The 16,989-nt window shown below is 35.8% G+C and overlaps 1 protein-coding gene across 4 annotated transcripts; it reads right to left on the bottom strand.

The window, feature by feature from the left end:
- Positions 1-620: 620 nt before the first annotated feature.
- Positions 621-16,667, bottom strand: LOC140978045 (uncharacterized). 4 transcript variants are annotated; one of them, XM_073442791.1, is made up of 23 exons: positions 16,535-16,667; positions 15,014-16,052; positions 14,029-14,144; positions 13,069-13,277; positions 12,538-12,657; positions 11,723-11,851; positions 11,492-11,617; positions 10,465-10,520; positions 10,269-10,368; positions 9,922-10,039; positions 9,516-9,725; positions 8,252-8,576; positions 6,889-6,982; positions 6,025-6,133; positions 5,645-5,913; positions 5,418-5,542; positions 4,759-4,993; positions 3,698-3,886; positions 3,323-3,606; positions 2,791-2,998; positions 2,479-2,718; positions 1,603-1,685; positions 621-1,033 (listed from the first exon to the last, which is right to left on the bottom strand). In XM_073442791.1, the coding sequence occupies exons 2-23, from the start codon at positions 15,859-15,861 to the stop codon at positions 874-876; spliced, it is 4,353 nt and encodes a 1,450-aa protein (XP_073298892.1). In that variant the 5' UTR covers positions 15,862-16,052; positions 16,535-16,667; the 3' UTR covers positions 621-873. The 4 variants fall into 4 exon arrangements, with proteins under 4 accessions (XP_073298892.1, XP_073298890.1, XP_073298889.1 ...); XM_073442789.1 differs by having other exon boundaries at positions 16,339-16,666; XM_073442788.1 differs by having other exon boundaries at positions 16,355-16,666.
- Positions 16,668-16,989: the final 322 nt, after the last annotated feature.

Raw genomic sequence — 16,989 nt, 5'->3', positions numbered from 1 at the left:
TTAAATAATAAAAACATTATTTACTAGTGTAATATGTGATTTCAACATATATGTGCTCAAATTATCGGTAAACTTTACCAGATAATACATATAAATATTCTGAAATTTGGTTACAAATCAATCGCGGTAATGATATTTATATAATTTCAGAATATCGCATGACTTTTGTATGCTTGGTGAGCACATTGATTTGGTGGTGATTTCATATTAACACTGACTCTACTATTGCTTTGCTTATTTCCAATATGAAAGGTTGACGATTATGAAAACGAAGGGATGGATATGAAATGAAAAGCTTCGCAATTCAATGTGTTCGAATCAAACGTGCAACTGAGATACATCCCATAACGCATAGGTAAGATGTATTCATATTTTGTGAAACAATAATTTCTTCCAGAAGTGAATTAAAAAACGCATAGTCGACAGCTTCGACTCCAACCATGTGTGGTGTGCATATCGGTGTCTAAGCAGCTATAAAATGACTCTAGAAACATAATATCATCAAGGAGAGTGATCAAGCTGAGTTCGGCGGGCCGTTCATATACTGGTACTGTGGTCTTGTACAATCAAAGTACAGATTTTTTTCTCCAGGAGATGTAAGGCTCCTTGTTTAAGAGTAATGGCCAATCATCAAAGACGAAATTTTATATGTCAACGTTACTCAGGTTAATTCGCATCTCACTATGGCTATAAATTGACTGTCAAGTGTTGATCTGTACATGAATAAGGACATCAGCATATGGAAAAAAGACTAATTGCTTTACTCAAACATTCTATGCTGCAGGGATATATATACACAAGGGAACTTTTAGTTTTCTGTACATATGCAACGAGATCAGCACGACTCCTAATGGATTGGTTTATCCAGTTGCATCACAAAACAGATTCGTACGCCCAAAAGGTATCAGGATCGGGGTTGAAGAGTGAGTAATCTTTGACTTCTAGATTTGCAATATTCCAGTCAACAAATCGAGCTTGAATTGCCTTGAATAGCAAGAGAATTGTTGGCAAAAGCCACCATTTGTCATCTTCCCTGGAATCACAACAAAGTTGAAAACACATCTCTATGCAATTCCCGCATACTGAAAAGCATGGATCTTACAACCTCAATTTGATGGAAAACAATCACGGTAATCTCAGTAAAGAAAAGGGATTTTAGGTTCATTCCCGATTAGCACGCGATCAGAACACTCCAAATTGACTTTTTCAATCCCAAACTCCTATGGTGGTTTTTCTTTACTTCATTTTAAACAATACCAGCAGTTGGCAAGTTGAGGTACATTGTATGTAAATGACAGAAATAGGTGCACTGCTGGGGACTGAGTCTAAATCCTAACGGTGAAGCACAAACAGAAAACACTCGATGCAAAACAAATCACACTGCAAATAAAATATTTTCTCCTGGATCAACTCATTGCAAGACTTGTTATTCAGAGCAAAAAACAAGAAATTCCACCTTTTAGCAAATCCAATACTTAAAATTTCAAACAGCACATTCACACAACCAGAAAACAAGTCGAGGCAGCCTGGCCATTATCGTCTTCAGGAATCCTCAATCATAACCTCAAAAATATGTTACACAAGAATGTTGATGGTACTCACCTTGAATGCAAAATGCTCCCCTTTTGCTGGGAATCCACCGAGGTGGTTACATAATGAATCAGGCCACAGATAAATGCCACACCCTGCAAAGTACATAAAATTAAAAAATTTATGAATCAAAATTAGATTCTTTAAGAATAAGGGTTAAAGACACACATCATCGTCTTTTATTGATTTTCCTTCACCGTAACCATATCTTGCTCCTGCAAGTAGTTCACAGCCAGAAAATGCTGCCATCACTTGGACAATTAACTTGTTATTCAAGGCCATATCTTGCTCTTTCATATTTCACCATAAACCAAGTAAATTAACTGGCATGAACCAGTATCCATCTAAAACCATGGAACATGTGTACATTTTCGCTCTAAACCTTCGGAAGTAACTATAACTCTGCTTTGAAGATGATACTGAATTTTATTTTTCCATATACTTGCAGCTACCTATCCCAAAGTTTATATGATCTTAAACAATACTTGATTAGCATCGATTTGAAAGCAAGATACAGAAACAAAGTAGACCATGTTTTCATCAAAACATCGTTGGAAGACACAATAGACAGCATTAGATATTAATATTTTAGAAACAACCAGTATCAGAATTTGCAAGTGACCCAGTCAAATTCAATGAAAATTTGAGGAAAGATATTAGCAGTCAAGTGAATTAAATTCAGCCTCTAAGTTTAACAGAATTTAGGGCTAAATTGGTAGACTGGGAAAATCTTAGCCAGGAATTTGCAGTGCATTTTCAGTTGACACAACAAATGCAGTCCTCTCGACCTTTCCATGCCTTTTCTTATCACTTTCTTCTCACATTTTCTCAGGTAAAACCGAATGCAGTTGTTTTATTAAATTTGAATGACTGCAAATCAACGCTTACAATGTTTGAGATTGAGCTAGCATTCCACAAGGCATAAACACGAGCAAGTGAAGCTCTTCTAGGTCCATTACTGAATAAGGCATTCAAGCCTGCAGGAAAGGGAGAGAGCAGAGATAGGGGAAGGATAAGAAGCACAGCTAGAAAAGCCCCAAGAGATATCCAGTAGAATAGAAACAGCATGAGAAGAGTAACCAAAAGGTCGGCCAAGAGCACGATAGTAATCATAAGCTGCAGAGTCTCCTGAAACACATAGGCAAGTTAACATCATATAGGAAAAATTAGGCCAACCAGCAAGTCACATATTTTGTGTACCTGTCGGCCAACAGGCCGAGTGTTGAGCAATAGCATAGAAAATGGATAGAGGTAATCCCTCTTATACACCAGTGATTTTAAGGAAGCTTCATTTATCATACCACCATTGAATCCTCCAGTAATCCTTTTGCGTGATAACAAATGGTTATTGTAAACCTGACTCTCTTCTGCTAGCTTGACACTACTTTGTGTCCCAGCAGCAAAGTTCCTGAAAGATTGTGCCAAAAAATAAAGTAGAGATACATGATCGCAAGTAGGTTATTTAACACTTAGAATTCCAATATCACTTTCTGGCACCCAATCAAAAAGATAATTACTCAGTATTTGTGTAGAAACAAGAGCCACAGAAGCTTTTAATGTAAATCAAGATTTTTTCCCTTCCAAACAAAGGCCCACTAGAAACTAGACAAGTCGAATTAATCCTTTGCCTATAATGTAAATCAAGATTGAGAACTAATTAGCTCTTGAATTTTCACTACACATCCTTCATTTGAGGTAGAATAATAATTTGATTATGGACTCATGGTACTACCTGGAGAATGAATCGCTGCGTTCCAAACACTCGGACTGCTGAAGATCATAAAGACTATAATCTCCAGCCACCACAATTATACCCAACTGGTAATACCCACTGGCTGTGACTTGGAACCACCCAAGCTCAACTTTGACCCCATGAAACTCAAGTTGGGGTGTTCCGTGGCTCCTAAGCCAATTCATAACGGGAAGTAAAGAGGTGCGAATAGACCCATGCCTCACTGTCCTCAGCTGAGCATTCAAACCAGCAACCAGGCGATTCCAGACAGTTGAAGGTACATGCTAAATTATAGATCAGCACACATTAGAAGCCAATACATTAATGTCCTAGATTTCTGAATGCAGTCTATAAAATAAATAACATTCAGATTACCTGGGCAATGAGATTTGTCAATAATGTGTCACTGTATAGATTATATGGTGACATATAACTACCATCCCCGCCAAAAATAATTCGCATAGGAAATCTTTTCCGTATGCTGGTTACCATGTCCAAACGTTTCTCATCACCACCAAGGAAAAAATCAATATATGAAACCATCAAGTCAGGTGTTGCCCCAACCTGCAATACTTGACCTTGTTAAAAAAACATGAACAAAATTTCAAGAATAAAATATGAAAGCACAAAATCCCCTTTAGCGTAAGGCAATGATAAAGCCAAGTATTCTCGTAAATCTTGATTTTAAAGCATTGGCCTGCGAGGAGTAACCAGTTGAGCTTACAAATTTTCATGAGATCGGAATCGAAAAAGCTCTTGAGCTCAGGTCATGAGCGGGTTCCCAAGCACAGATTGTATTGACAAATTTCATTCATGCATATGTTTGCAAGTTCAAATCATAGGTATGGTTCATGATTGGAAATATTAAATATATTTAAAAATTAATTTCGAGCTTGTAAACTCATGAACTGAGGCACAACATATCTTCAACCCTTCTGTCAAGCTAGTAATTTGCTTCTACAATCGAAGATGAAGAGGGGAAAACACCGACAAATAGAGGAAAGGGAAAAGGACAGAGAGATGTTTTGGGAAGTGAATTACACATTTCCCCTTCCTTTCAATAAGTAACTAGTTTGTGTAACCCCCAAATTCTTGGAAAACTAACCGAATAGTCTACTGTATCCTATGCACTACCAAAAGAACTATTATATGCATTGCATGTTAACAGATGATGCTGAACAATTTCCCATTTGCCAAATAGTTCATTGACAAATATATCACCATATCAAGGAAATTTCAACAAAGTAACTCTGTTTAACTAATTCAATAGATCAGCTCTTTGACTGATTTAAAACAGAGCAACCTATCAGTTTTGTACCAAACATCAGACACTGAAAGCTACTTTCAAAATTGTCCTTCAATTTTTTTGGCAAATAAATGGATAGTTATAGAGTTTAACCAAAAGAAATGTATCCATGGTGTTCAATTATTCTAACCTTCATTCCTTTGTACAGAGCACGTGATCGGCAAGAACGGAGACAAGAATGGTCATATTCAGACTTGACAAACTCCTGAAGCCGCTGTATTTTATTTCTCCTACGCCACTGTTTCCAGGACCAGGCACAGGGATATGCGAGGACCGAAAGTATGCTATGTACTGACCCTTCCCACCATTCATACGTGGCAACAGAGTTTATCTCATCAATGAATCTGTTAAAAGCATCTTCATACCTGGTAGTCAAAGAAATTACAATTTCAGTTGACTATAGAATTCTATGATAATGAAGAGAATAGAGATAGAAGACCCTGTATAAATTGTAGATGATCTTGGTAACTTTTTCAATTTTCCACTTATTAACTGTTGATTGCATTTAGAAATCAAAATCCAAACAAAAAAAAACTATATACTAAAAAATAAAGATAAAAATTTACTTCAAAAGATCCAGTGTCATTAGCCGGATTTCAAGAGACTACAGTTACTGATATAGGGAATATCACCAACAGCCAACTGGCACCGAGTGTGCTGTAATAATTAATATTGGGTGGGTAGAAAGAAAACCAACAAGCTGATATATAATAAATTTCAATTAAAAAGAACATCTTTCAACATGTATTCATGGTTACAGATTTTATGTTTATATGTATTCATTCTTACACAATCTCAAATATTGCTGAGGGGGGCGAGTATGGGAGATGCCAAGGTTCTCTAAACGTATTGGGACCCATAAAATACATCCTATGTACATGACTCTGAGTTTCTTCTGCTCGGGAACCACGAACCTGAAGTGTAAGCAATGCAATAACAAAAAGGTATTAGCATAGATAAAGCACTGACCAGAAAAAAACCGTAACTAAACTACGCAATAGGAGGGATATGCTTACATCAGATAATGAAAGTAGATAAGGAAAACGATTGTCAGAATGATGTTCGAGAGAAGTCGCACTGTCATATGAGTTTCCTGATCCAATCAGTTTGATTCTTAGAGTGCTTAACAATAAAGCTAGGAGCATGACAACACACAACAGGAGTAAGGAAAAAGGCCAGGGACCACCAAATGTATATATCAGCTCCTCAAAAGGTGTGTAGCACTTAGATGTTCTGTATTTGTCAGATATGCATTTATAAGGACAATGTGATTGGGTGACTCCACCTGCAGTATTTCATCCCATCTGTAGTGTAAGTGGCAGAAATTAACTAAGTTTGTGCAGTAAAAAAGCAGAGATAGATCCCACATGAATTTTTTTATCATTCACCACGATACCTCTCATATATGTATAATAAGCACGAGCGGGAAGGAGCTCAAGGGAACAAGTCCTGCAAAGATTTGGATCAGATCCTTCAACATCCTTATACGTTCCGACAGGGCACTCCTATAATACAGCCCATATAAAGAAATTCAAAACACAAGACCTAAAAACTCAAATATTTTCTACAGCATGCATTGTAGTGAAAATATAACCAGCACAAAATAAACCCCAACACAATTTTAACAAGCCAACAATGTCAGTCCAATTTCATGCCAACATTTTTTATAAAAACAATGAGTGTGCAGATTGAACTTTATATCATATACTCTGCAAGTCCAGTGTGAGGATCAACCATACCTGGTTAAGAATGATACACCAGCAATCGTTAGGTATATGAGGGTTGTTAGGCATAGAATAAATGAAAACAAAAATGCCCACAACTTGGTAGCCAAAAATAAACTATTAACCCTCTGTATCTCAACTGGATAAAATAATGACATCTTGGATTTAATAAATAAACTTCTTGTTTATCACCTTTAATAGCCACCCACGCCTTGATATTATCCAATTATAGAAAGCTTAGTTTGTTTCAACAAATTGAAGGGAAGGAGAACAGCTGCCAACACAACAGAATATTCCAGCTTGGATGATTTAAATGAAATTTGTTTTCTCAAATCAAGAAAACAAGAAAAAGACCATGTTCCTGCCAATTTATCCAATCACAAGTAGTAATAAACGAGAAAGAAAAATGACTACATCTGGGAACTTCCTTTTTTCTCCTTAATATGACATTCTTTTTTTGTTCTTTTCCTCCTTCAGGCAATATAAGCACAACTGACAAAATGTAGAGGAGAAGATAGTGAGAATGAAGAACATACTGTACAGAATGTACCATACAGGCCTTTGGGGCATTGCTTCCCCGTAATGGTACCCTTCTCCCCACGAAGTCCATCTCCACTCCCAGCACCACCACTGTTAGACAATGTAAAGGAATTATGATAGCAATGTAAACGCATTTCAATGAAAACCGATGCAATGTCTTTTTTTTCTGCAGCTTCGTTACATCTTGCTAAAGAATGAGAGTAATAAATATTCACACTCAAAATACCATGAACTTTGAGATTAAACACCCCTATTCTAGAATCTCTATCAGCTTTCGAAAATATGTTACATTAAAATAGGCAAATAGCTGGATCAATAAAGCAACAAATACACGAGGAGCAGCAACCAAAACATCCAGTTCAATAAACAATTATTTGTGATTATTTAAAAGTTGGCCTGTGAAACTACATTTGAACATAACAGAAACAAATCTTCTACATTAATGAACTGATATACTATTTCTGAAATCATCTTTACTGGTATTTCAAAATAATACACCCTAAACATGAAAAAATATCCTAACCAACAAAAACATGCACTTGCCGATATTTTTTGGTGAAACAAAAGTATTACTGGCAAGCAAAAATATGTATCTAATGTGATCAAAAGTAATATATTTAAAAAGTCGATATTAGAAATGAAGCAGCCACACCAAAGTTAACAAGGGTTCTAAAAAGCGCAAAGCGTGATGATGCGTTGAGGTCAAGCTTCAAGCTTCACATACTCAAACGAGTTTAGTACAAGATTAAGCATGAAAAAGAATTTTTAGTTTTTATTATAATTTTTATTATATCAAGTCAATTAATAGATTAAAAAATATATAAACACACAAATTTAAGAATAAATGTATAAATCTTAGAAAAACTTTTACTATTATTTTGGTGTCTTTAGCATTTTTGTTTAAAATTTTATATTATCAATAATTTAATATTTAAATTTTAAAAGTTAACTTTAAAAAAAAACATTGCTCAAAATTAAATTTTAACTTAAAATTTTATCTTAAAGCTCACGCTCCATCGCGTTTAATCACGCTTTCTCGAGCTCAAGTGCTCAACGTGGTCAACCTTAGATTGATCGTTTTTCCACGCTTTAGTCCGAATCGAAACTTTATCTTCACGCTTAGCGCTTTTTCTTGCTTTATAGAACACTAAAGTAAACAAACCGATTCGCGCACTTTATAGAACACTGAAGTAAACAAACCGATTTTCCAAAAATAGACAAACAAAGCATGCGAAGGAAGGCAACCCAATCATAAGTTCCCAACAACGATATTCAGAGTAACTGGTTATCACATGATTGTCCACTAGAAAAAATCAAGGTCAATACAAAAACCAAGCTTCCCAACAAGAATTATCATACCTTAATTCAATGGTGCCATCCACAGATGCGAGAGGAACATATTCCTCTCCAACCGCTATCTTAGACCAATGAAAATGAATTCTTCCACCCCCACCTCCGCCCCCGCCCAAAATGCCACCATAGCCTCCTAGCACAGAGAAAGAGGAGTTCTTCGCGAGTGACAGAGATTGAAGAAAAAGAAGAATAGTCCCACCAGAACCTCCACCAAGTCCACCAATGAGAGTACCATTATGGTTGCGAGCCGGATGATGACAACTTTGGCCATCAGCACTGATAAACCCGTAGTTGTCAAGCCTTTGAAGTGGCCATTGTCTAGATCCTATCACTATGGGGCATAAAAAGGCTAACTGGTTACCATCAGTTACATGATCAAATGCAAGGACATAGATGATCAATGATACAGAGCAAAAGAGAAGATTTGTTTATGCGTCCCATTTATTCAACCAACATACAAACGCATGAAAGATGTATAATGTTTTGAATATGGTTTTAAGTCGTCACTAAGCCTTGAGCATAAAATGATACAATGGAAAATGCATGTTCCCAACCTTTTATTAAGGCCTACATATTCAGAAGAAACCAATGCCCAACATCAAACCATTGACTCGGATTTCAGTTTATACTTCCATATGAGGGAATTAGATCCATATCCTTTTGGAAAATATAAATATGAAACTTATCAAAGATAACATTAAAATGACTATAACCGTAAAATTGAGAAGTGACATGGACTCTGATTTTAGTCAATCATAATGCTAGAAATCTTGATTTTTTACTCAGAGATGATACTTGTAGATGATGATAAAATATAGATTTAGAGGATAAGACAAGCTCTTCATACAAATCTATTGGCACCCAACCTTTATTTTTGAGACATGGCACGGGTATTGATAGGATAAGTTGGTGTGATAAAACATATTAAAGCCACAACAGTTCATAAATATCAGTAGAAAAAATTGACTTCAATACCATTGGGCAGACTTCATACAACTTGTTGAGCAATAAAAATAATGAAATTACAGGCACGTATAAAGAATGTTAGAAATGAAATTCTTTTTTAAGTGCATGTAATTTCGTTATTTTTATTGCTCAACAAGTTATATAAAGTCGCCCTAATGGTTTAGAAATCCATTTCATATTGCAGCCGAGTAAAAAACAACTTCTCTGGCCCAAAGTATGAAAATAAGGAAATCGATAAAACCCAAAAATAGTTTCTTCGTCGCAATAAATGTAAGAGAGAGGCTCAGGGATTTAAAATGCTAACCTATCATCCCACCACCAGCCACATATCCGTCAGATTTATTAATGCTCGCGGTTCCGCTACCCAACTCACAAGGAAGATCAGCGCTTCCATATTTGCAACCACCTTCACTCGTAATACCATTGAAAAATCCTGATCCACCTCTCCCACCATGTCCGGCACCGGCACCGGCTCCATTTGAGTAGTTACCCCTCCCAACACCAGTTTTGCAACCTGTGAAGCATGCATTATGAGAAACTATGAAGATATTTTTCTTTTTTTTTTGCATTTCAGATATTTTTCATATATAAGGCCTCACCAATCTCAATGCTAGAACGTAAGAGGGAATAGAATCAGAAGGGCTAGGATTACCATCATATCAGAAAATAAAAATTAAGTCATTTGACCAGCGAGAAGTCAAGATAAATACCTAATTCTGATGCTGTTATTGTGCCGTTATTGTCCACGATGATGGTCCTTGCCCTGTGTATGTGAACAACGCTTCCTTTTATAATTCCACTCACCAGAATATCTTCAACGCGACAAACCTGTACGAGCAGAATTAGTAAGACGCAGCAAAAAATTGAACCTCGTCAATTTAGTGACTAAATCTCACGATCAAAAGCATCAACAGGCTGCTATTCAGGAGTACAAATTAATTAGAATGGAAAAAGAAGGAAATTGATTATCTGGTAAGCAGTTTCGCAAACTCCACATCACCACAAGTGTGAAAGCCTTTGCATGTGAAAGTTGATGGAACAAAATAGTTTCGCTTACTTGCATAGAGAACGACAATGTGTAATTAACATGACAATCATCTGGCGGAGTTATCAGATCAATTGGGCATGTCGAACTCCCACAAAGAGATCTAGTCACCCTAGTTAACAATAATAAGATGCGATTGGAATTGCAAATAGTAGAATATAATCAACTTAATTCACACTGAGCAATCAAATGCAAGCAATTTTCTTACAAGCTTCTACTGTCATCATCATCCAATGGAGCTTGAAGTAAAGATCCAGGGCCAACCTAACATACAAGTTTTTTGAAGAATTAAAACAGCTGATATTTAAATTCAAGAAATAGAGAAATGATCAATGGAAATGAAAAAGTTACATGAAAAGGGAGAATGTCAATAATCTTTTCAAATGAACTGATATTTAAGCCAACATTTTTCGGATGGATTCAATAGAAGGAGCTTAACCTTTCCAAGTATAATAGAAGCTATACATAAATTATGCACACGAGGTGCCTACTATTGTAAAAACCAATTACAGTTTCAAATGCCAAGGGGCCTGAGATATACCACTCATAAATCATATTCTATGGTAGTTACGCAAAATCAGATGGCAGTCAAGAAACATGAGAGAATGATAATTCAAAAGATTGCGAGAGGGAATCCAGCAAAGCAACTACAATATTGAAATAAAAGGTTGACGGCACCAAAACCCTTTAAAGTTTGATCAATTAACAAAAGACTTCCCCAAGTTTAAATTACTGCAACACCTCAGTAGGTGAACCTTAATCAACACTCCTTATGGTCATCTGTCATTATCCTAAAAAAGTGTTATGTCATCACCGCTTTTGTTTTCCAACTTAGAATATTTACATCGAATATGGGGTGTCGCCACAATTTTCAACCGCAAGGGAGTAAGTTAGTAATAATTTAAAATTATAATTGTTAGAAACCTGATGGGTGTCCTTACGTCAAGCACATTGCTTACCTTGACACCCTGAGAAAGCAAAATTATAGAACCCCTAAAGATTTCTTGTAACCCCGAGAACGCGAAATTATAGAACCCCTAAAGATTTCTTTGAACCTAATTAACAGCTAAAATATTGATAAATCATTTTGCTTATAAAAGACATGTTTCAATCTTCAGATTTTGTTTATGGCCAGATAGATGTTAAGCTATGTTAAAAAAATGGCAACCTGATCTCATGTATCTTAAGCAGAACAAATGAAAGAAAACGAACACGTACTATGATTTATAACTTACGGTAATATTATAAAAAAGTGACAAGGAAAGTCTTTGGCCTTTGATTGCATCACCCTGACCAGTTAGCTGTAAAAGACCTTGACCATATAGAGCCAAGTTTGCATTTGAAATGATGACAGAGTTATTCTGCAACAAATTGTTTGGAGCAGAGAAAGTAATTGTGGCTGCATAATCAACAATAATTTAGAACAAGACACATCTCAAGTTAATGAAACAGCATTTAAGTATTACCTTCAGAACAACAAGATTTCTTACTTCAAGAACAGAGATGGCAACATCTGAGTTTCCACCACCATCAACTCGGATTTGAGAGTTTAACATGAGTAACATTTTTACAGATACCCTGAAAGCACCATAGACCTTCATTGGCACAAAACAAAACAATTATCTGTCACTATACAGGGAGTCTTATAATCATATGCAAATAGCTAAAGATGGTAAAATGTATTTTCATCTCATGGACAATATGCCCAGAAAATTCAAAGGTCTTCCAAAATGAATCACACAAAATCAAGGCAAGAACAAAGAAAGGCAACAAATTTTTCCGTCGTACATCCATTTTTCCCAAATGATGCATAAACTTCCTCCTGTTCACCTATTATATTATATAATAATAACTTTTGAGGGCACCAAAATGAAACAATTCCAGTTCATGTCCCAACTTGTAAGGTTTGAGACTTTGAGCTAAAACACCCCTTCGGTTAGTCTCAAGTGAACTATACCAGCTGGTGCATAAACTTCCTGATCTAGACTAGCTGTCTATGTAGGTTATCTTTATTGCTTTTGAAAAGAACAAACAATAAAAGAAAAAAAAAACAGAAATAGCAAATTACTGGTGCAAAGTGCAAACAGGACGTCATTTTGCGTTTCTTATTATCTAATGATGCCCAACTATATTGATGAACATTCAGAAATGTGATTTCTTGAAAGATTAAGTTGCCAATTTAGGGATGTTGTTGTGCAGATTAATAATGATAAAAACTAAACCAATAAACTGCTGATATTAGCAGTTGTAAAAGGATACACAACAAGCGCAACTCTTTTACCTTTATTATGGAATCACTAATTAGAAGTTCCTCTGCAACAAGCTCAAATTCGGATACTGGAAAGTCATGCAATCCAAAGATTATGCTGCTTCTATTGTACAGGCTTATCTGACCTCTCACCTTCAAAATGATGAGTTTCAAAAAAATTGTCAAAAACTTAATTCATTACCAAAAAATATGACTGGGACACTGATGTTGTCTGATGTGGTTATGAGCATAGGCCGTACAAAAAAAAGAAGCCACATTTTTTCCATTATTTATGCACAGAGAATCCGTAACACAGAGAAGCCATATAGTCGGAGTAAATCACAAGACATCTTTATAATATGCAATTAATTTATAAGGTAAGTATAGAAGTTGTTTGTCTGTTTCTGTGCACTTTTGCGTACATTTATTTATCCATTAAAAGGTGCCGAACATATGTACATAAATATGTATAACTACACAACATTTCCATCGACTACCTATCAATTTCTTGCACATATACACTCAAAACTTTAGATACATTGGGAAAAGAGTATGATTGAGGACCTGAACTCTCGTCCAAAGGAGAGGAACCAAAACTTTTGCGTTGTTCTCAATATAAACATTTGTCCACAATGGGCTAGTAGAAAAATCCAGTAAAGGTGTTTCTGTTTCTGTGGTCACATTGTCATTGTCAACACGTAAACTCAGCACAGATGCATCAAAGTAAGTACCTGCCGCCCCACCATTCCAAGAACAACCGATACTGTACCCACCTACCACATAGAAAACAAATCAAGCAAGAGACTCGCGCAAAAACCAGTACTAATATCTGTTACTTAAAAGAATATTTACATTCACTAAAAAAAGAATATTTACGTGAAACATAAAAAACATAAATAACTGTAAGAACACTACTCAAAAAAAGTAGACAGATCAATATCACATGCCAAGCATGCCACTGGAGTCATTTAAACTTTAGCAAGGGATAAACAGAAGGTGCAAAGACACATGTCAAAAATTTAGGAGTAGCAGCCACTTTCCATGACTTCATGATTTTAATCATATTGAAATATTCTCTCCCTGCATATATTCTATTGATTGCCGAACAAAGATGTGAAGCTATGTCAGGATCTGATTTTAGTGTTTTTTGAAAAAAAAAATATATATATATATATATATATATAGAATGTGTTCCTCATTTAGATGCTTCATTTTTCTTAGCTAAAAGTAACACACAAAATACTCAAAAGTAAATATCTTATGGTATTATCAAAGAATGAGAATAATGACTCTCAAGAAGCAAGAAAATTAGTGATGAAATACACCAAAATCCATCATGTCACAGAATAACAGATGTACAAGTTTTTGCAGGTGACTTTCCACCAATATGTCAAAACCATTACCTTAAAAAAAATCTACAAGAAAAATAAGTCTCAACTATCATAAAATGCTAAAGTGTTAAGCCAACGATCGGGTATTAGCATCTATAATAGACAGGCAAGAGATGGGTTGTTGTGCACAAACCATGCACTAAGACTTTTACATCCTCTTGTTTGCTGTAACAGTTCATTGATATCCTACCACCTCCACCTCCACCAACTCCCAGCCCGCCCGAAGCACTGATAATGCCAAAGCCCTTCCTGTCCAGTCAATGCATATTATCAACACTCGTACAGTATCAAATTAACAATTTTAATGTGTAAAGTGCTACCTAAAGAAATAGAATCTTCGAGACACATAATTAGGTAAATACCAAGTGATAACTATAACTAAGAATATTATAAGACTATCAGTTTCTGATAGTTTCCAGAACTTCTGAAAGGAGTGTAAAAGCCATTTAATCCTGAGGTACTGGTATGAACTATTTGGGTAAATAGTAGGTGCGTATAATGCCTGAAATTCCCAGATGAAGCTTCGAATTTCTAAAAAACATTGGCTGTGACATCAAACTGAAAAAGTAATTCTTTAAAAAATTGAACTGAAGATAATTAAAAAAATAGGGCTCCAAAGTATGCAAGTTCCATATTGCAAGATAACCATAGTCATGTTTCATCATTTACAATGCGTCCTTCTTTTTCTCGATTATTTACCTAAATTTTGCAAATATAACCAGCAAAAAAACTAAATTTCCACCAATCAAAATATACATGTGTTTCCAACACAATGAACATTTTTTATCGAAGTGTTAAGCTTAACAACTTGTAGTCTTATTGGTAAACATAAAATTAACAAAAAGAATGACAAGTTCAAAAAAAAATCGATAAAATACTGATATGCATTCTCAGGATAGCACCTAATTAATATCATGAAACTGACATTGGAAATCGGTGTATACATGTTTTTCCAACAAATTTATTCGTGAAATATGATTTGAGGTCTGCAGGTTACGTGAGACGGGCCCAATTTGCATATTGAAATTATTCACAATCAAGAAGCAAGAAAACCAGCCAAAAAGAACACAAATACAGTGACATCAGAAGTATAGAGTTTAAGCAGGAAGTTTGCTCACAGTTTTGGAGTTTGTACAACAATACTTCCACCTGATCCACCACCTCCAAGTGAACCTCCATCCCCACCTTCCGCCAGTACGGATCCATTTATATGAAGAACATCTTTCACATCAAGCCAGACACGCCCGCCACCATTTCCCCCAAATTTGTGGTCATCTGACGTGCCACCACCATTACTACCATAAGCCCATGGCTTAGATAAAGTTGACCATGCATAGACATCTCCACCCCAGAAGTTTGTGACATTAGTTTTCAGACAGGATGCTCCCCGCCCACCATGCCCCCCACCACCTCCATCATAGCCAACTGGTGTTCCACTGGTCTGAGAAGGTGGTAATCCGCCTAATGCAGAGGTATTCAGAGAAGAATTAAACTCCAAAGCCAGACTGAGAGCAGAAAAAACAACAGTTCCAGCGACAATGGAAGCATTTTCACCAACTTTGACATTGCCTGATAAATTAAAACTTATAGTACAGCCTTCTATTGGACAAACGATTTGTACATAAGGAAGTATCTCCAGATTTCCAGCGCCAACTACATAAATATCAGAATTCGTATACAGATTCGAATTGAGATAACAGGTGGTGTTGAATGAACCAACTCCTTTCAAGTCCTCACAAGAGAGGTAATAATCATAAAGCTTAAAAAATCTGGATTTCTGAAACTTGGTAATGGCTGTGGTTTGAGTTTGACCCGGTGAACATCGATCATCTGATCCTCCCAACAGGAATGCCGGTTCGTCAGACCGGCTCAATGACTGGGAGAGAACGAATACTGAAACATATCCAGACAACAGGCACCAGAAAATATGATACCTAGTTTTAATTGAATGCATTGCCAGCCACATGATGAATTACCATATGCTTCAGTATTAACACATGAACTAATCAAAACTGCTCTTATTATGGCATTAGGCTCCGTGTACTCAGATGGAGATAATGCTGCAATGGTAAACTATAGAGGTTCTTGAGCGAGTACTACCCATCTAATCCTTGAACATCTTCAAAACCATGATATAGACCCTACTAAAGAGTCGACCTGCAGACAGGAAACACATACAGCAATTCAAAATGTGTCTCAAGCAATAATAATTTGATCGTCTTAAGTTTGTGACCAAACATGCTCAGAAAGTATCAAGGCTATGTTTTTATTTCAGCTCTCAAAAAAACGCTAAGTGTTGCCAAAATAAGAACAAAACCCAGAACAAAATATATGAATTAGAAAGCATATACACACGAAAAAGCATTAAAAAACCATCCGTGCGAACAGTAATGCCGAATGAAAGAGCAAAACAAAACACAAGAAATTCACACTAAACCTCTACCCGGACGGATCCTCACCGGGTATCGAGTATCATAACACCATGAATTTAGATTTCAACATCAACCGGGCATACATCGGTTATCAAGACAAAGTAAAGATCGAACAGAAAAAACTAGCAGCGACAATTAGATTGAAATCCAGTAGAATCTGGTAGTAAAAAACGGATTACGTGCTTCACACTCCCTTCTTTTGCAGACCTCTCGGAGTGTATTACTCGTTTTTTGCGGTGTCTCCGGTATCGCATTGGGCGGAGAAGAGTGACAGAGAGAGTGAAGCAGAAGAGTCAATGGGGGAGTCCAAAAGCCAAAAGGTGAATGCGCATAGCTGGATTCCGGAATACTCTCTCTCGATTGAAACTGTTCATTAATTATTGATTTTATTTTTATTTTAGTTTTTTTAAAAAAATAAATTAATTAATTATTAGATTTTTTAATTTATTTATTTTTTTAGAGAATATTAATATTATTATTTGATTTTGCTTGTTCTTGAATTCATTCGAGATGCGAGTAAAATTTTATTTGTCACTAAGATCCGAAGTTTCAAACCCAACCCCTTTGCTTTTACTTCTTCAACCCCTTAGATTTTACCCCAAAGAAAAAAGTTATTTTTCTTATATTTTGCTAATTATTATTATTTTTCAGTATCTAAATAT

The sequence above is a fragment of the Primulina huaijiensis genome, chromosome 6 (genome assembly GCF_012295235.1).
Source record: "Primulina huaijiensis isolate GDHJ02 chromosome 6, ASM1229523v2, whole genome shotgun sequence".
NCBI classification, from domain to species: Eukaryota; Viridiplantae; Streptophyta; class Magnoliopsida; order Lamiales; family Gesneriaceae; genus Primulina; species Primulina huaijiensis.
The sequence above is the reverse complement of the archived record's forward strand: the minus strand, read 5'-3'. Positions and strand labels throughout refer to the sequence as shown.